This window comes from Sciurus vulgaris (assembly GCF_902686455.1).
Source record: "Sciurus vulgaris genome assembly, chromosome: 4".
In the NCBI taxonomy this organism is placed as follows: Eukaryota; Metazoa; Chordata; class Mammalia; order Rodentia; family Sciuridae; genus Sciurus; species Sciurus vulgaris.
In genome coordinates this window covers 910,308-930,009 of record NC_136464.1, presented here as the reverse complement: position 1 = coordinate 930,009, position 19,702 = coordinate 910,308, and the positions used below count along the sequence as shown (strand labels likewise).

The 19,702-nt window shown below is 59.7% G+C and overlaps 1 protein-coding gene across 11 annotated transcripts in view; it reads right to left on the bottom strand.

The window, feature by feature from the left end:
• The window catches only part of CFAP46 (cilia and flagella associated protein 46), a 101,802-nt gene extending 82,729 nt beyond the window's left edge, over positions 1-19,073 (bottom strand). For 8 of the 11 annotated variants that reach the window (XR_013763632.1, XM_079138715.1, XM_079138713.1 and 5 more), the window contains exons 1-14: positions 18,940-19,073; positions 18,382-18,506; positions 18,073-18,204; positions 17,649-17,713; positions 16,700-16,864; positions 15,807-15,930; positions 15,182-15,276; positions 14,606-14,716; positions 11,028-11,127; positions 7,980-8,078; positions 6,783-6,973; positions 2,636-2,864; positions 2,374-2,494; positions 733-856 (exon numbers count right to left, since the gene is read on the bottom strand). Coding sequence is in view for 10 of the 11 variants with exons in the window: in XM_079138715.1 (XP_078994841.1) it covers positions 733-856; positions 2,374-2,494; positions 2,636-2,864; positions 6,783-6,973; positions 7,980-8,078; positions 11,028-11,127; positions 14,606-14,716; positions 15,182-15,276; positions 15,807-15,930; positions 16,700-16,864; positions 17,649-17,713; positions 18,073-18,204; positions 18,382-18,506; positions 18,940-18,988 (1,730 nt within the window). In the remaining variant the exon portion in view is untranslated. Of the gene's footprint in view, positions 1-732; positions 857-2,373; positions 2,495-2,635; positions 2,865-6,782; positions 6,974-7,979; positions 8,079-8,465; positions 9,088-11,027; positions 11,128-11,408; positions 11,432-14,453; positions 14,501-14,605; positions 14,717-15,181; positions 15,277-15,806; positions 15,931-16,699; positions 16,865-17,648; positions 17,714-18,072; positions 18,205-18,381; positions 18,507-18,939 lie in introns of those variants that run through there. The other 3 variants (XM_079138718.1, XM_079138710.1, XM_079138717.1) reach the window with 3 other exon arrangements.
• Between the last annotated feature and the right edge of the window lie 629 nt (positions 19,074-19,702).

Sequence of the window (19,702 nt, the reverse complement as noted above, 5' to 3'; positions counted from 1 at the left end):
CCCAGGTGCACACCTCCCAGGTGCATGCCCTCCCAGGTCCACCTCCTCCCAGGAGTACCTCCTCCCTGGAGCACATCCTCCCTGGTGCACATCTTTCCAGGACCACCTCCTCCCAGGTCCACCTCCTCCCAGATGCACCTCCTCCCAGGTGCACCTCCCCCCAGGTGCACACCTCCAAGGTGCACCTCCTCCCACGAGCATGCCCTCCCCGGTGCACATCTCCCAGGTGCATGCCCTCCCAGGTCCACCTCCTCCCAGGTGCACATCCTCCCAGAACCACCTCTTCCCAGGTGCAGTTCCTCTCAGGAGCACCTCCTCCCAGGTGCACCTCCTCCCAGATGCAGCTCCTCCCAGGTGCACCTCCTCCTGGAGCACCTCCTCCCAGGAGTACCTCCTCCCAGGTGCACACCCTCCCAGGTCCACCTCCTTCCAGTTGCACGACCTCCCAGGACCACCTCCTTCCAGAACTACCTCCTCCCAGGTGCACCTCCTCCCAAGTGCACCTCCTCCCAGGTGCACCTCCTCCCTGGAGCACATCCTCCCTGGTGCACACCTCCAAGGTGCACCTCCTCCCACGAGCATGCCCTCCCCGGTGCACACTTCCCAGGTGCATGCCCTCCCAGGTCCACCTCCTCCCAGGTGCACCTCCTCCCAGGTGCACCTCCTCCCAGAGCATGTCTTCCGCCCCAACAGACCCTCCTTACTGGGCTCTGCTTTTAGCTCCTTGCTCACCTCTCCTGGTCATTCTCATTTCCCAGACGCCGCAGATGCCCGGCAGCCTTGTCCACACTAAGCATGTGATGCCGGGCCTTTGCGAAGAGGTACGTGAATCTACCTCTGGTTTTCCCAGTGGAAACTGAGGCAGAGAACAAAATGTGGGGGTTGACATCACGTGCTGAGGGAGGGGGTGACAGGAATGGCCAGCTGCATTCAGTGGGGACACTGGTGACAACAGCGAAGTGTGGTGCCTGCCCAGCAACAGCTGGGTCCCGCGGCTGAGTCTGGGCATCGCTAGTGCATGTTGCTGTGCTCTCTGACAGAGGCCAGTCGGGCTGACCGTGCTGTGCATGGAGTAGCAGAGAGAATCCGCCAGTCCCTTGCTTGCCACCCACTTTGTGACTGTGCCAACCAGTCAGTTTTTCAATCAGAAGCACCAGGCTCTGCCCCAGATCTCGACCCTGGCCCCTCAGCAGACCCACGGTCCCCAAAACCCAGCGGTTTTATTGGCTTTAAGTAGCAAGTTCTGAGCCCCTGCTCCTTTCCCAAGAAATAAAGGAAGGACACCCAGAACTCAGCTTCATGCCCAGTGCTGGGCTGCCCAGGGAGCTGCTTGGGGACCCAGAGGGCACTGGCCTGTCTCTGGGCAAGAGACAGGGTCCTCGGGGATGTGCTTCCCCTGGGCTGGCCTCCTGCCTTCTCAGACGACGCAGAAGCCCTACAGGAGCCGGCTCTGCCGAAGCTCCTGCGGGGAGTGGGTGCTGGCTGGGCCCCTCGGGCAAAGCGCACAGGCCTCCAGCAGGTCATGCTGAGTGCAATGGTCCAGGGAGGCAATACAGATGAGTACCAGAGACCAACAGACCTACAGCTCTCCTCAGCCTCCTGAGGACAGCACGAAACCCAGGAAGGAGACGCTCCTGAGGGTGAGGAGAGTGGCGGGCAGGCGCACCCCTCCAGGGCGTGACCCCACCCAGCCCTCCTCCTCTCCAACTACCACATGGACTTTTCCGGCCCCACTCAGACCACTACTCCCAGCTCCAGTCCCCATGTGACTGGTGTCAGCCCCCAGAGGACAGCATGGCCGCCCAGCCAGACCAGGCTGCCAGCTGGCTCCAGGGGGGCTGGGGTACAAGGGTGCCCAGGACCCCCCAGGCCCGCTCACTGTGTGCCCCATAAGATACACTGGTTGGACCTCCTTGGGGACAAAGTCCAGGGCTGAGGCGAGTGAGGTCAGGGCTGAGGTGAGCGGGGTCAGCCCAGGTTGACCTGCAAGATCACTAATGTGGAGGGGCAGCCCAGGACCCACACACCATCCTGGTGTTGGACCAGAGGCTGTGTCCTGACCCAGAACTCAGGATCCTGGAATGCTGCCTTGGGTGCCCCATAGGAGGAGGCCTGAGGGGCAAGCAGAGGAAGACCACCCACAAGCCAGGGAGAGGGCCAGCCCAACACAGCTCCTCTGGGACCCTGGCCTCCAGAGGGTGAGAAGGTCAATCTGTCCTGGGGTCCCCGGCTGTGGCCCTCGCTGTGGTGGAAGAGCAGAGGAGTCCCCCCGTGCATGGAGCCCTGGGCAGCAGTCACGGGCAGCGGGCAGCAGGTTCAGGCTTCAGGCCTCTGGCCCCTCCTGCCCAGCCCGGCCTGGAGAGACGCGCTCACCTTTGGCCTCGTTCTCGCTGTCCAGCACGATCTGGAAGGTGTCGGGGGCGAGGGCCAGGCCTGCGGTCACCAGCAGGGCCCGCCTCTTCCTCACGCTGTCCTTGGGGATGGCTCTCTCTGCCTGCAGAGGAGAGGATCGGGAGGCCCAGCAGGTGGTCCAGGGCCCTCCGCCATCAGGCGAGTCCGGCAGCTCCCTCCCGGCACCCTGCTCCTCCGCCTGGGTTCACGCTGGCTCTGCCTGGCCCTGGGTCCCCGGGAGCACCTGCTGGATGATCATGGTGGCCCTGTCCTCGGGGCGCTCCGGAGACTGGTACAGCATGGTGCACAGGTGCAGCCGAGTGAGGGCCATCTCGAGACTGTCCCGGTAGAGGCCCAGGGTATCCAGCTGCATGGCCTTCCGCAGGTGCTCCATGGCAGGCTCCATCCGGTCCTCATCCTCCTCGATGCTTGCCATCTCCATGTGCACTTGGCAGCGGAGCAGAGTCATGAGGCTGGGGAGGAGGTGGCCCTCGTCAGGGGAGTCAGCGGGCTGCCCTGCAGGCATGCAAGGCTTGTTCCACGCTCAGCGCAGGGCAGGGCACAGCATGACTGCCCAGGACCCTGGCTCCTCAGCCTCCTTCCAGTCACACTCGGCCTCACCTCGAGGGCTCAGGAAGGGCGGAGGGGTGAACGCTGCAGACCACGGGGGACCTCCAGCCAGCTGGCAAGAGCTGCCAGGCCCAGGCGCCTGTGGGAGGCAGCAGGGGCACGCGGGGCCGCCTGCAGGGGCTGCTGTGAGGAAGCACGGGGGGGCGCACAAGCCCAGGACCCCTCCCGTGGAGGGCACGTGACACCGCCACGTGCTGGACCTGACAGCCCTGCCCTTCCTGGCCCCGACCTGCAGTCCGTGGTCGTTTTGTCTTTGGCATTTTTTTAGACGTCGATAGACCTTTATTGTTTACTCATTTATTTAGATGCGGTGGTGAGAAGTGATCCCAGTGCCTCACACATGCTCGGCAAGCACTCCGCCACTGAGCCCCGGCCCAGCCCCAGTCCTTGGTCTTTGCGCAGGTTCTTCTAGACACTCTCCAGGCACCTGCCAAGTCCTGTGCTGCAGCTGGTCCAGGTGGGGTGGGGCATTAAGTCTGAGCAAAGGCCTTGCCACCAACAGCACAGGGAGGGCCACCTCAGCCATGGTCCCGAGGTGCAGCCTTGACCCACTCAACAGACTGCTGAGCGAGGCCCCAGGGCTCTCCCTGAGGACAGAAGTACAGGTGCCCCTGCTACACGCCCCCTCAGAGACAGGAACGCTGTGGGCTCTGCAGAGCAGCAGACAGCCTGTGGTGGTGGCTGGGGCCCCGCAGCCCACGGAAGCCAGGGCGCCATGATGTCCCCAAGGGAAGGGCTGGAGGGGCCCTGTCCCAGTCAGGGTGAAGCTGTGCTTCAGCCAGGGAACCAGGGTCCTCAGGTGCTGCCTGCAGGTGCAGGCACAGTGGGAGCCGAGCACCTCCCTGTGGCCAGTGCTGAGGACGAGGAGGTGGGGTCCTGAGCAGCACTTGCCCAGGAGACTCCTCTAGAGCTGGCGGCTCAGGAGGCTGGTAAGGTGGCCAGGAGTCCTGCAGAGGGGGCACCCTGGGGACAAATGTAGGAACCACAGCTGCAGACTTGGCAGCGGAGAGCCCACAGCCTCCACGGTGGGGCAGGCAGCAGAAAGGCCTGCAGATCAGTAGTTTTCAGGACTTCCGCTCCCAGCTGGCGAAGTGACTCCTGAGGGCCCCACCTGCCACCACAGCACCCAGGAGCGGCACAAGCACAGGAGGCAGTGGTGTCTAGGGACAGATGCTGAAGGGTTATGGGAAATAATACCCTTGCAACATAGCCCCCGAAGAAAAATGGACAGAAGTGTGGCTTGGGAGGAGGAGGGGAAAGTGGCCAAGGATCAACCTCCCAGCAGCCCTGGGAGCGCCCTAAACCATGACTTTCCCCCATGGCACGTCAGTCCTAAATGGAAGCACAGCAACTACCAAGGGGCAAGATACGAGGACGCATCCCTGGGATCTGAACTCCTATCTCCCCAGACAACAGAGCTTTTTCACAACCACCTCCTAAAGGAAAGTTCACCCTGTTCAACTAACCCCTGACGGCAAAGCTGCCTGTGCACAGCTTCCTGGTTACATCACTGTACCTGCAAAACCGAAATGCCCTCTGTGACTGACAGCCACTTTCCCATCAGGAAAGTGTGTTGCAAGGGTGCCCGAGTCCATGAAGGAATGGAGGCTTCTCTGAATCCACTGAGATCTGCTTCCTGTCCTCTTGCGCTTACAGACAACAGGCAGCACAAGATCACGACCCAGGGGAGCAAAACTCAGGAAGTGTGGAGGACAGCCCAGCTCCCCCCAGGGTGGTGGCTGAGCAGAAGGACCCGCAGTGTCTGGAGCTGAGGAGGTCGAGTCAGCAGGCTGGGTGAGGGGCCAGGCCCTCCCATGCTCCTGCCCCAACAAAAGCTGACTCCAAGCCTCGAGGAGGTGTGGGCTGGGGACGCCTCAACCTCTAGAGACGCTCCCAGGCAAAATGCCAAAAGACCCCATGACAATCGAACTGCCAGCCAAGAGTCCCACACTTCTTCCAGAAAGAGAGCAATGTGTGACAGCTCTCCATGTCACCGAGCTCCCAACAGAGTCAGAAAGCCCCTGACCTGCAAGGGACACAAGCACGCAACCCGACGCAGGGCACAGGCGGCGACGAACCCCGCAAAGCAGGTATCACGGGAGACACCCAGACTCGAGGGCAGCAGGATGCATGTGAACGGGTAAAGAATCTCACAAGAGAAACGGAACTGAAAACGTGGACGTACTGAGCCTGAAAACTGAACCAAGCAAAGATAGCTCCTGGGGCAAGGCAGCAGATCTGGGAGGGTGGGAAAGGAGCCTGTGGGGCTGAGACAGCCATGGAAATCACCTGGTCAGAAGAGCAGACAGCAGTGGAGCTGGGACAGCGAGCCCAGCGAGCCCGAGGGCGGCCAGGCCCCACAGGCGGGCGGCCGGGGCCCCAGCAGGAGGAGAGGAAGGCCCTCAGCTCCCAGAGCTGTGGCAGGCTCCATCCACACCCCTGAGGCTCCGAGAGAGCCCCAGAAAGAACTGAAATAAGGAGAGCAATGTTCAGATGGAAGAGCAAGACTCAGCCATCTGCTGTCTGAGGGCATGCTCTGAGACTGCTTTGCACTTTAAATCCAAGTGCAGGGTGAGGATCAGAGCGCCAGGGGAACAGACAGGGTGTCAGGCGGGGCATGTGGAGAGCTCCACCAAAGCAAAGTTCTTGGCGCAAAGGCTGAGAGAGTGGGCGGGTGCACACTCAGGCGGGGCGGGGAGCACGCCCTCCATCAGCAGGCAGACGGGGCGCTGGCGAGGGTGGGAAGCCTCCCCCTGGGCTTCCAGCTGGGCGGCAGTGCACGGGGCCTCCCCAGGACACAAGCGGCAGGGCCCGGGGTGTTGTCTGTAGGCTCCAGCAAACACAGAAGGCAAGAACCGTGAGCGGCGCCGATCTCTGGACAGGGATCTTTAAGACCACCTCCAGCTCATCCCCTGACGATAAACCTGGCAGACAGGAGTTTTGTGCAGTTGGTCATGAGGGGACCAGTGAGTGTCCACAGGCGTGTGAAAGACACTCCCCACTGACCTGAGGGGCGTGAAAGGGTCCACTGCAGAGGCAGTGCACACCCAGCGATGGCCAGCCTTCTGAGGAGGGACGACACCCCGGCTTGAGGAGGCAGGCTGTGTGGGCAGCAGGACGTGCCTGCCATCGCCACAGCTGCCAGGAGATGTGTCCGAGTCCCCTTCCCATAAGTGGCCGATCCCCACCTGCGTCCCTCCACGGTCCCCACAGTGTCCCCAGGAGCTGTGTTGTAATCTAGGCAGGCGGCCCCAAAGCTCCAGGGTGACACAGTGCAAGAAAGCTCAGAGGTGACCTGCCTGGGCAGTGAGAGCCTTGACCTGGTCAGTGGATGAACCCACCCAAGTGGACGGCCTGGCTGGTGACTTTGCAGGTGGCTCTGGCTGCAGGGGTGGGTCCCTGGCCTGCCCTGGTGAGAGAGCGCCCTCTGCTCCCCAGCTCTCCTGGGTGGCCTTCCTCCTCCACTCTTCCACCGTGACCATCTGCCCACTCGGGCCCAGAGCTGCACAGTGGCCTTCAGTGGACTGAACCTCTGGAACCATGCTCTCCTCAGGTCTTTGGTCACAGCCTCAGAAAAGCTGACTCATACAAGGTGCACGGGGAGAGTGTCCACGTCTCATACCATGGACACTAGGCCTCAGGAAGGCCGCACTCCAGAGGCACCACCAGTGAGTTCAGCAGTGGACTCCCCCCACAAGGCCCAGGCAGGAGCCTCCACCCACACCCACTAGGGGCCACGTCCCAGGACCAGCTCAGCCCACCTGTCCACCTTCTCCAGGATCTCTGCCACGGCGGTCAGCGGCTTCCGCAGGTGGTGCCGCAGGCTGCGCTGCAGCAGGGGCAGGCAGGCATTCCACTGAGCGGTGCACACCACATGGATGGCCCGGGGGTCACCCAGGCGGATGGCACGCTGCAGCACCACGTCCAGCCTGTTGACAATGCTCAGCTGGGCCTGGGGGACAGCGAGTGATTCTGTGAAGGTCATGAGCCTGGGGCCCTTGCCAGGCCCATCACGGCATGACCTGGGAGGGCCGGCGTGGGCAGGGCTGAGGTCCAGGGGATCAGGGGTGTGGGATCAGGTGTAAGCAGAAGCTCTGAGCCTTCCGCAGACCCCGCTGGGCCAGGTCCCCCAGCCTGTGCCTTCCAGTCCCCGGAGGCCATGCCCTCACCTGCTCTGAGCTGAGGGCAGAGTCCACCCTGGGGCCTCACGACCCCGTCCTGGCTGCAGAAAGCCAGTCAGAGCCTCACGAATGGAAGCTGCACCCTGAGTCCCCTAGGTGGGTGTGGGGCACAGCTGCGCAGGCCACAGGCCATACTTGCAGCCTCGCCTGTGTCACCGTGACCTGTGGGCACTCACAGCTGGCCCACACGCCAGCCCCCAGCATGTGGCAGTCGACCAATGTTGACCTTGTCCCTCAAGGAGCTCAACTGTGCCAGGCAGATGCACGGGCAGAGAGTAAGGAACCAGGCCTGCCTGGCAGCGAGGTGTGCCCAGGGCCCTGTGCTGACCCTGCAGTGCATTCCCTAAAGACCCACCCTGGGCTCCGCCCCTCCAGGACAGCTGTGGCCTGGCAAGCCCGCGTGGGGACATGGCAGCTCTAGGTCGGCCACATGAGCTCAGAGTCTAGGAGGTCACATCCCAGCCCCCAACTTGCATGGGAGGACGAGGGGGCCCTGGGGCCACGGGGGACCCTGCCAGGGCTGGTGTGTCCCAGACCTTGGTGTAGGGAGGATACCAGCTTTGGAAGCTTAGCACATCCAGGCCCAACGCTGGACACCGAGGCTGAGGAGGAGGTGAGGCACAGCTGGGCAGCACCTGACCTGGGTGCCGGTGCAGAGCCAGGGCAGTGAGCACGGGAGCCGGGCGCGTCCCCAGTGCCCTCCACACTGGCCCAAACCCGGCTCTCCCCGGGAGCCACAGGTTGGAGCGTGGGCACCGAGACTGGCCCGGGCTTTACCTCGACAGCTGTCCGGAGGTAGACTCTAACTTTATTCTCAAGTCTGGAGGCTTCAAGTTCACACTCCAGACACTCGATCTCGATCAGCTTCCCAGGGTCCTGTGAGAAACGGCCACCTGAGTGAGCCTGGGGAAGGCCCCCTCGTGCACCAACCTCGAGACCTCTCACACCACCAGCGTGCCCGCTGGAGGCCTGCAGAGGAGACCACCGGACAGCCAAGGCACCGGGACCTGAGCACGCTCCCAAAGGCAAAGGCCGAGGGATCACGCAGGAAGTCCTACCCGGCACTCGCCTGCGCGTGTACTGCCAGAGAGGACTCGGCCAGCCCAGCTGGGATTGTGGCATCAAAGCCTGTCTGTCCCCACAGGCCTGTCAGTCCCCCTGCATTCACGCCGAAGCTCCATGCAGGTGTGACAGGTGCGTAAGCATGGAGGACTGTCTCCTGTCCCCTTTCCTCTCTGTGGCCAGCAGTTTCTCACCACTTACGGTGACATCCAGCGCCCACAGGTGTCGTGTGCTGGTCAGAGCCGGCCTGCCTCCCACACTGGACGTGGGCTTCCTGCAGCAGCATGGGTGAGACCTGCTCTCCCCAGGTGGTAATACTGGCCTTGTAACTGGGCATATGGCCATTCCCACTTAACACGACTCGCAACGTGACTGGCTTCCGGGGACGCATTCCTTCTTGTCCCTCCTTTTCTTGATTCTGTGTTCTCTCTGTCTTGGGGGAATCCACGGAGTGCCCTTTGTGGTTCCATTCCACCCGACTGCTGGGTCCTCAGCTGCGCCTCTTTCTGGTATTGCTCTGGTGGCTGTCTCAGGATATGTGTGCACACAGGGCTTTGCAGAGTCAGCCCCGGGTGTGCAGCACTGGTACTCTGGCTGGCACAGTCCCCTCCTGCCCGGCTGCCACAAGCAGGTCTAGACCCCCATGGGACAGCCACACTGTCCTGCTCAGACGGCCTGCTCCCCTCCCACCCTTCCTTGTCCGGCATAGACCCATCTTGCCTTCAGGTACCATCTTCCTGCCGTCTGAAGAACTTCCTTTAGTCTCTCTAAGAGGCAGGCAAACTCTTTCCGCTTCTGTTATTTTAATAAATCTAAAGAATCTTTGCTTTTGATTTTGAAGACATTTTCCCTGGGTGCAGATTTCAGGGTGAATACCTTTCCTCTGGGTCTTTAGAGACGACCTCTGACTTCCGGTTTCATTGCTTGCAACACAAAATCTGCTGCCATCCGACTTGAGCTCCTCACAACATGATGTCTTTCGCTTCCCTTTTGAAGATTATCAGATTCAGCAGTTTTGGCCATTAGCCCGTCCACTCCTGCTGCCCTCAATGCTGCCCTTCAGGGATCTGCAGCGTAGTTACCACTCTGCGGGAAGCTGCACATGACCCACATTTTCTTCTCCACCTCTCTCCTTCCCGAGTTTCCCTCTGGAGTGTCCCTTGCAGAACCTTCAGGTTTGCTCATCTTTTATTCTAAAATGTCTGTTTCAACTCTATCCAGTGTAGCTTCATCTGAGACAGAGTAGTTTTTCAGCTCTAGAGATTGTGTTTGGGAGTTTGAATTGTCTTCCTTGGTCCTATTTAACTTAAAAGTTCAAAGTTTTTACCTTCTTGAGCATCTGGAATACAGTTATAACTGTTTCAGCATCTGGGTCAACCAATCTGTGAAGTTTCTTGGTTGAGTTTTTTTGATTGGTGTTTCTTCTCCTTTTCCTTTTTGGGTGCCTGGCAACTTTTACAGGATGCCAGACATTGTCAATTTTACTTTATTGGGTGCTGTGGACTTTTGTATTCCTGTGACTTTGAGATTTGTCCTTGGTATTCAATCACATTAATGAGGAAAAGGTTTGTTCCTTCATTTTCATGTTCCACTTTTGCTAGGCAGGACCAGCGCGGTGAGCAGCCTGGGATAACTCCTTCGCTGCTGAGACAGATGCCTCTGAGCCTCCAGGATCTTGAGTTTCTGTTCCTGGCTGGTGAGAATGGGAACGGCTCCCACCCTTCAGTCCTTCTGCAGACACACAGCACGGCCTCAGAGGGTGACTGGGGGTGGCTGGGGGCGGTGGAGCAGGGATCCAGGAGAGAGGTCAGGGCTGGGCAGCACGCCTGTGGGCACAGGACCTGTGAGCTGCCCTGTCGCCACCTGGGCTTCTGCAGCAACTGACCCCAGAGACACTGTCCCTGCATCTCACCTCTCTGTGCTCAAAGCCTGGGGTCCAGTTCTGGTAGGCTCTGAGGACACAGGACGGCTCCTCGTCCGGTGCGGGTAGAGCTCAGGCGCCCAGCTTGGATGGCAATGCTGAGTCTGGGCCCCTGTAGCACGGAAATCCAGAAGACAGGCATGGAGCCCACAAAAGAACTCGGCAAAGCACTTCAACAGCAGTGCCTCCCAGGCTGAGCTGCTCACGGCCCCTCCTCCATGCTGGTCCTGCCCAGGTGGACCTGGCGGTCAGGTCCACAGGAAGCCTTATCCCCTTTTCAAAAGCCATTTCCAGATCACTGCAGCTAGGAGAACGGCCAACTTCCCCTTTGCTAAAGGGGGTGTTTCCTTCGTCTGCTGCAGGTAAACTCCTGAGGCCAAGGGGGTCTCACTCAAGGTAACTCAGGACCAGGCCGCAGCCTGAGCTCAGGAGGACAGCAGGAAGCCCCCTCTGCAGGGCTGTCCTCTCCCTTGTTCATCCTGCGTGGAGGAACTCTCCGGCGGCTGGACACTCTGCAGACAGGCCTCCCACACAGCTGGAGGCAGACACCACGCTGGGTGCACACTCTGAGACTTCCCCTGGGGGGCAATGTTGTCACACGTATCCAAAGACCTCGGTGGTGAGAATTCTCTGGAATCTACATCAGTGAAACTTACTCGGGAAAATTCTAAACGCAGAAAAAGGGTTGGGAGCAAATGTTCCCCATGACCCTCTGTGATGGTCCCTGGCAGGGACAGAATGGAGATGTGTTGTGCGCGGAATGTCAGTGTGTGACGGCTGTACCACCCTGGGCCCCCTGCGCAGCAACCCACTTGGCGACCCCCTGAAGCCACTGCACTTACTTTGCTGTCCATTTTCTTCAGGTCCGAGAGGCAGTCAGAGGTGATCTCCTCACATTTCAAGGTCAGAGAGAAACGAGCTAATTCGAAAAGCAAAAGCATTCTGGAAAGAAACAGACGGGCACCAGTTCAACGGGGCGGGGCATGCCCACGGTCAGGTAGATGGCCAGCCCTGTCCCCGCAGAGCCAGGGTCCAAGCAAGATAAGGAACAAAACAACAGACACAAACAGCTGATGGTGAGTCCTGCAGAGGCTGGCCAGCCTGCCGCCGGCCGGACTACTCTCCAAGGGGAGCGGCCGAGTGCAGCCTCTACCAGGTCTTCAAGTCAGGTGCAGCCCTGCAGCAAGGCCACTTGCTGTCACATGCTCCCCGCTCAGCCTCACCTCAGGTGCGGTCACCTCCGCACGGCAGGCCAGGGGCAGGCATGGAGAGGGGGGCTGCCAGGAGGACGCCTGTGCTGCTGGAGCAGAGCCCTCCCTCCCAGGTTCGAGGACATCAGGGGCGCCCGTGGTCACCCTCCCAGTCTTCCTGGTAAGCCCCAGGCTGCTGCCAATCTGTGGAAAGTACGGACAGCACACAGCTCTGGAGAAGGCTGGCCCTTATTCAAGGCTTCCGTCAGGGAGGGGAGGACAGAGGGCCTCGTGCCGACTGGACCTGGTGCTCTGTGTCACATCTGGCACTGTGGGCTGCCCACGGACACCAGCAGCACCCCAGTAGGGACCCTGGGAACAAGTCCTCCCTCTTCTACCTTCTGGGGACACTGCAGGATCACCTGTAAATACAACACTCTGCCTGGGAAGGCGTGTTACCAGCTTCTTCTCCAGCCTGCGCTGCTGCCCCGTTCTCCCCTGCTGAGGCACAGGGGCCTCCAAAGGCCTGGCCTCCTGACCCCTAGCCTATGTCCCCTCGAGCTCCTCCACACAGGCAGAAAAACCATGAAGGGTCAATCACTGGTTTTCAATAGCCATACTGGTTCTGAACGAACAGAGTGGATTCCCCCTGCCCAGAACTGCAGGCACGCAAGCCCAGGGGGAGGCCCCAGCAGGATCCCCGGGGTGTCCAGAGGCCTTTGTGGCTCTCTGAGCTGCAGGGAAGGACCGACACCCCGACACCAGGCTGTGCTGGTGGCGAGAGTGAGTCCCAGCACAGCTCCCCCCAAGGACGACAGTAGGACACAGGTCACAGGCTGAACCCCAGGGAGCCTGCCCTGGCCACAGCTGGCAGTCTGGCTACACTGCCAGACAGGGCACCCAAAACAGCAGTCCACATGCAGCAGGCCAGGACCATGCTGGGGTGGAGACCCTTCCTCACTGCCACTGGTGCACAGGAGGAGGGCTGGCCACAGCAAGGCCACCTGCAAGTCCCTCTGAGCACCCAGTCCTGGGCCTCCGGGAAGCAGCTGGGGACACCAGCACCAAGGCCTGGACAGCGTCTGGCCCAGGACTGGCAGGAATAATAGCCCAATCATTCTCATCTTACATACAACGGTTTTGTACATGAAGACATTACAAGAGTGAGCAGGAAGCTGGGGCAATTGGTGATGTCGGAAGTGGAGGGTTCACGCCTTAACGCGGACAGCTCCTGGAGTCAGAGACAGGCCTTCATACCCCACTTTTAGAACATCCCAAAATGAACGGGAAATTAACAAAGGGAAAGCAAGCCTACAAATGTTTAAGACCAACAACTTCAGAGTAGGGGAAGGGGCAGACAGCATGGCACAAAGCACCTAGCGCCTCAGACCCCACCCCCAGAACCTCCTGGGGGGCACCATGAGAGACCCTCAGGAAGGGGCAGCCCACACCATCTGCGGCCCCGTGGACGTCCTTCCTGGGATGCACTCCCATAGGGGTCCCTGTGTCCGTGTGCACAGTTTCCTCCTGAGGAGCCACTGCAGACCTGGCCCAGTACGAGCGGCCTACAGAGGGCACTTCATCCCTCCGCTCTGCCCACCTCCTGCAGCAGGGCCTGCAGGACTTGGTCCTGCCTCCAGCGCACCCTTCTGATGACTCTGATGTCTTTGCTGGGCTGTGCACCACACTGCGTTCTGGTTTGGAGGTGGGCTGTCCCCCAAGAGCTCACGTGTGAGAGAGTGCAGCAAGGTTCAGAGGAGAGAGGACTGGGCTGTGAGTCTCAGCCCGGCCAGTGAGTCCATCGCCTGAAGGGGTTAACTGAGTGGTAACTGGGGCCAGGTGGGGTGGGCTGAAGGAGGTGGGCATTGGGGCCTGGCTTTGGGTATGCACCTTCTGTCTGGGGAGTGGAGTGTCCAGCTGCTTCCTGACCACCATGACGTGAACTGCGTCCCTCTGCACCCTCTCCCGCCATGATGTTTAGCCGCACCTCGAGTCCAGGAATGGAGCCGGCCTTCAGTGGACTAAGACCTCTGAAACGTGAGCCCTCAAATAAACTTTTCCTCCTTAAAATTGTTCTGGTCAGGTCCTTTAGTCGCAGCATGGACACGCTGACTTCAGCACTGACCCTGCGCTCCAGCTGACTCTCCCTTGCTGCCTCCAACGCAATGGCTTGCGGCCCCGCGACTGTGGGCACTAAAAGCTGCTGGCACGTGACTCCTGCCCTGCGGGCACAGCCAGAGGGCAAATGTGCCTTCTTTTAAGTCTCAGAGTTGTGGTCATTTGTCACACAGCCACCGACCACTAGGGCCATGTGCCGGGAGCAGTCTGGACGTTCCTCTTTCTATGGGGAGCAGTCATGGACGCAGGACCCACCCTCACTCAGCGCACCTCTTTTTAGCTGAAGTACCCGGAGACCATCCTCCACCAAGACACAGTTGCAGGGTGGGCCGAGCCTTGGGCGCCCCCTCCTGGGGAATGCAGGCCCACACACCGTACCGACCCACCATCACGTGGCAAACTGCAAAAACACCCAAACAATTGCTCCAGGCAAAGGTCAGAACACTCCCTACGTTAGCGGAGACGCAAGTGAATGAGAATCTCAGAGGACGATCTCAAAGGAGGAGGCTCAAAGGCACGATAGACTGAAGAGCCAGCCTTGCTGGCGATCAGACACATGCAGATTAACCAGAGCAACTGGAACCGTCAGCCCCCATGTGAAAAGGACAACACTTGCCTTACGCTCAAAGAGCTAATCAGGAGGCCACCAACAACTGCGGGGGTGGGAGACTGGACCCCTGCCACCTGCCCCTGGTGGGGGGGAGTTTCCAGAGCCCCAGGGCTGCCCAGGCTCAGCACCTCTCCTGGGAGTTGTCCCTGGACACGTGCTCAGAAGGTTCAGAAAGCCCTGGGTGGGCTCAGGAAAGATGTGCCCTCCGTGTGTGGCTTGCGTGTTCTCCCCCACGGATTCGCACACTTGCCAAATGCTGCACTCGCTCATGGCAGCGCTTGTGCTCACAGGTCACTCTGATGTTGCCGAGCGGGATGTGAAGTCACATATCCCAAGTGCACAACACAAACCTCAAGAAAGACCAGGGAGAGACGCACCACATCTCCGCTGCTGTGCTGGCAGTGCGCTCCTGCCTGCTTGCTCGGTATCTTTCCACGTTTTCCAGGACTTGCTACCTTGTACCGAGACCACAGAGATTACACACTGGAAACACAGCACTCACTTTTCTTCTCTGACTGCAGGAAAGCGCTGGAGGTTGTACAGACCTAACTGTCTGTAGGCCCTCTTCAGAATCGAACAGGCGTCTTCTGGTAAGTCATTTTTATCCAGCTTTCTAGAGTTAAATCCGAGAGGAAAAAACATCCTTACAGCTGTGTTAAAGCTCTAAGGAGCCGTTAAGTCTGTGAACCTGTTCCCGTGAACACAGGCCCAACATGTCCCGCCTGCTCTCTCCCCACCACCCCAGAAAGGTCCTCGCTCCTCATCTTTCCTACCTCGTGGGAGTCATTTCTCCTACGACACTGAAAAAAACACCCCAGAAAACCTGCCCAGGCAGCCATAGCAGAGCAGCACTGCACTGAAGACCATCGGCATGGAAACCGGGGCCCCTCCTCCTCCCCGGAACGGGGGGCCAGCCTCCGCCCTGCACTCCTGGGCACACCCTGGGCCCCACTGTCCTCCGCAGGCGTCCCTGGGCTCCGCCTCCTCCAGCTCCCATAACACAGGGCTCCCCGCCAGAGGGGCCGGCTTCTGAGCACAGCCCTGGGAAACCCACCCTGCTGCCCCCAGGACTACTCACGCCTTGAGGGAGTTAATGTGGAAAGACACTGACAGGCTAATGGAATGTTTCCTTTCCATCTTTAACTGAAGCTCGTCCATTAATTCATGACGAACCTGTCGTAAGATGGGACAGAATATTAGCTTGGACCCAAGCAGGTAATTAGGTAGCGATTTAGATGTGTGCATAGATATTACTATTTTATTCTTCCTGTAAAATCAATTAAGATGTATTTTCTCATAAAAGTTTTATAGCTTTTCATGTATAACTTCAGGTGATCCCTATACCTAAAAATTAATAGCCAATGAATAATATAAAAATTACTGCAGTGGGGACATAATCCTGAAGTAATTACTTGCACCTTTACAAATTTTTGGTTAACTTAAAAAAGGTCTATGCTGTTACCAAAGGAGTATTTAAAGAGAAATAATGAAGGCAAAGATCCTGTTTTGTTTTAAAAGAATACTGGGCCTGCACGTCTGCTCTGAGATGAAGGGCGGCTTCTCACATCTTCGCTTGGCTCAGGTGTGCACCTAGGTCCCCATGCCCTGATTAATGGCCTTGTTCCTGGCCTTTAGGCAGTTCTCTGAAGGGTGAATTTCAGGGAGACTACTGCTGACGCCTGTTTTTAACTCTGTCGACTTACCATGACCGAGTACATCTGCTGATACTTCTGGGGCACGCGGGCTTTTATGAAGGGTGCTGCCGTGGAACAGAGCTTGGCCGCCTCCTCCTTTTTCCCAGCTTGCAGGTAGCACTCAAGAAGCTCCCTGGGTCACAGAAGGTGTGGGCACTGAACTCGGGAAGCTGCTTCTGCAGGTGCCTGGGGGCTGGCTCAGCCACCCGCAGCTGTGCCTCTCACAAGCTCCCTCTCCTGGCTGTGGGCTCGCCAGGAAGAGCCACAGGAGAGAGAGCGGTCACCCTCACAAGGGAGCTGGGCGCTCCTGGCATTTTAATTGCCGAGGCCTTTTTAAAACGACATTGTAAAAAGAAAGATCTTGTCTGTATTTACTGTTTCAAAGTTTCCCCCAATGGCCCCGAGAGGGAGCCGCTGACCCACAGGCACTGGACTTGGACTTGGGTGGGGATCTCCACAATCAGCACAGGTGGGACCCTTGTGGCCACAACTGCCCAGTCACCCCAGATAAACCCTGTTTCCGTCCAGCTGGCATGCTGGTCAGGCTTTGCTGACCGCCTGCCCCTGTGGCTCCTCAGACCAGGACGTGTGCCTGTGTCCCCACCGTGCTGTCCCTCCTGCCTGGCGGGATGCACAGACTCTTCTGGCTCAGGCATTGTGCAAAGGCCCCCCACACTAAGAGTCCACCACACTAGGCCTGGAATCCGTGAGCACACTGCCTTGACTTTGAGTCTCACACGCCTCTCTGTTTTCTGCGGAAACACCCCCAGCAAGACTCACCCCAGATTTCTAACCCAACGAGACACAGACCCAGTCCTGACCACGGCAGGGAAAGCAGGGTTCCCACAGGCTGGGAGGCAGTCACAGCAGGAGGGCTGGGGTGGCCTGGGCACCTGACTCACAGCATCAGCTCTGCCCGCCACTCCTTGTCCTCTTCCTCGGTCTGGTTTAACACGCTGACAATTTGGGAGAGGCTGGGGATCACGTACTGGTGGCATCCGGGCTTGAGGAACGGCCTCACCATGTGCCAGTACAGCACAGAGGCGTTGTACACCAGGAAGTAGTACCTGCGGCCGGCAGAGGGAGTCTGAGCAGCAGGGCGCACGCGAGGGGCTGCCGTTCCCCTGGGCTCTTTGGGAGAAGATGCCTCCCCACCTCCAGCTGATGGCAGAGGCCCATCAGGAGCACCAGGATGCAGAGCCATCCCCGGGGCAGGGCGGCAGCCCCGCTGTGAGGAGCCGTGGTTCCGGCCCACGGTGAAGACCCAGCCATGGCTTGTGAGTCTGCACTGGGCTCCTTTCTTTGAGTCATTCCACAAATTGAACAACCCCAAGGAAATATACCAGTGAGCAAGGAGGGAGGGGCTTGGAAGGCTTCCTGGAAGTGCTGCCCTCCTGCCTGACCTGGAAGATGCCCAGGAGTCCGCTGGGCCCTGACGCGCTTACTGTGTGTATTCCAGTGTGTGCAAGCTCAGGTTTCAAAACCACCCTTACTAGTGATGAGAAAGCACTGACAGAGTAGGAACTGGGGACTGTGTCCAGGACACAGATGGCCAGCCCACTGGGAGGACACAGATGGTGGTCCCAGGAGCCAAGGGCACCTGTCAGAAGGAGACCACAGAGGTCATGCTCTGACCGGACCCGTGTGGACCACGGAAACTACAGAACACTGTGCGGTTCTGTGGGGTTTCTAGGAACAGAGCAGCTGCACCTGCTAAGATGTGCCCACCACCGTGGATCCACTGACACCCAAGGAGTGCTGAGGAAACCCCGCGGTCCAAATAAGCCGCGTCAGGCAGGGAGCTCTGGCGGCTCGTACCATCCACTGGAAACAGGGTTCAAGCTTGCCTACCTGGGCTCTCCTTTTGCAAAGTTTATAGCCTTCATGTACTGAGTCACGCAATTTTCAAATTCCTCCTGAAATGGAGTAAAGCACACTCAGTTCAATCTCACCGGTCACTGTTCAGGTCACTTCTGTGAACACCCTCTCCCCACAATGGCCTGGCAAGACGGGAAGCCACATTGGCTGGGTATCTGCCCTCCTCAAGCTCCCCTTGCCCAGCTTAGGGACAGCTGCAGGGGCAGACGGCGAAAGACCACAACACTACCACCAAGGGGTCAAAGGGTCACACACACGACCAGAGTCCTGAGAAAACCCTGGGCATTGCACGTCACTGTGAAAACGAATTTGGGGACTTCACTCCATTCTGCTCAAGACCCGCAGCAGGGTCTAGCCTGCCCTGCTTCTGGAAGCTGCCCAGCATCAGCCTTCTCACCAGGTTGTCTGACGACTTGGGGGCACACAGCTGGGCCCTGCACAGGTGCGCTCGGCCCAGAAACTGGGTGACTGGTCCCTTCACCTTGAAGTACATCTGGATGCAGTCCTCGCTCACCTCTGGCTGCCCCATCTGCAGGAGGACGCTCTTTGGGTGGCAAAGCCTTGACTGCAGACCCAGCAATCAGGGCGGGCCCAGCGAGGTTCCGCCCCCAGGACCGCCCACCAGCCTCTGTGTCTTGTGAGCCCAGAGCCCTCCCCACCCCCTGCGCTGCTGCGGGGTGGGGCGCAGGTCCCTGGAGCCAGTCACCTTGAGGGCCTGCTCTGCACACAGCACGAACAGGTCGGGGCTGAAGCTCTCCAAGGGGTCGAACTCCGACTTCCCCATGTTGGCGGACTTGATGAGCTCATAGGCTCGCTTCAGGGCCGCCTGGTCTGCAGGGCAGAGTGTCAGCGGAGGAAGGTGAGGTCTGGAGAGGCACAGCCCCGGCCAGGCCTCCCTGTGGGCCCCTAGGCTGTCCCTGGGACAAGCGGGGACATGTTCCCTGGAACCCTGGACAGGCTGCCCAGAAGCCTCCCCAGCTCTGCAGTCAGGGACAGGGATGAGAAAGGGCCAGCCACTACTTAGGACAGGGAGGAAGCCCTGGACTCCCGCCCCAACGCAGCCCTCAACGACCTTCATCTTCCAGGGCGCCTATCCGGGGGTCTCTTGGGCCGGGATCAGGGGCGGGGGTCTTCCCCTCCTGGGGGCCTTTTCCCGGACTTTCCAGGTACAAGGTCGGGGTCGGGGCCTCCCGGGGCGGGATCCCTGGGTCCTCCCCTCTCAGGGCTGGGGTCCCGGGTTTCCTGGAGGCGGGGGCGAGCCCACCTTGGTGGCTCTCAGCGCGGGCCAGCTCCTGCGTGATGACCAGGTCCATGGTGCCACGCCGCTCGCTACCTAAAGTCAGTGGTCAGTCGGGCGGCCCTGCGGACCGGCGGTTGCCTAGCACCCGGAGGGACGCGGGTCGGTGGGCGGGGCCGCGCGGGGCGGGCGGGGCCTCCCGCTCTCGAGACCACTGCAGAGGTCGGAGCTGAGCGCCGAGCCTGGGCCAGGCGCGAAGAGAGGACGGGTGGGGCAGTGCTGCAGTCCCCTGGGCCAGAGCAGCAGGTGAGGGCGGTGGGTGCCCCGCACAGGACTGCGTCCAGAGGCCGGGGAAGGACCTGCGCAAGGGGCGGCAGCTGGCTCAGACCGGCGAGAGAGGATCAGCCTGAGTAGGAGCTGCGAGCTCACGGGGGCAGAGCATGGGGACCCGGGAGGAGGGTCCCTCTGGTGGCGGAGTCCCAGAGAATGGAAGAGCCAGCCCGGCAGAGGCAGGAAGACCTGCGAGTTTAGTTCTTAACGGGAATAGAGAATGGGTGGCCTTTGGGTCTGGAGGGGGCCTCCTTTTTAAAAGTAAAAGATATCCAAGCACTTTAAAAGTTTGAAGACTTTTAGCAGCGAACAAGAATCTGCAGAAAGACTGCAGCCTAAGTGAACTTAGCACAGAGCAGGTAGAGTGCCAGTAAGGTGGGTATCATGGCTGTCAGTGCATCTGCGCTGTTGAGCGACAGCAATCCAGGACGGAAAAGCACCATTTAAAATGGGCGGCGCC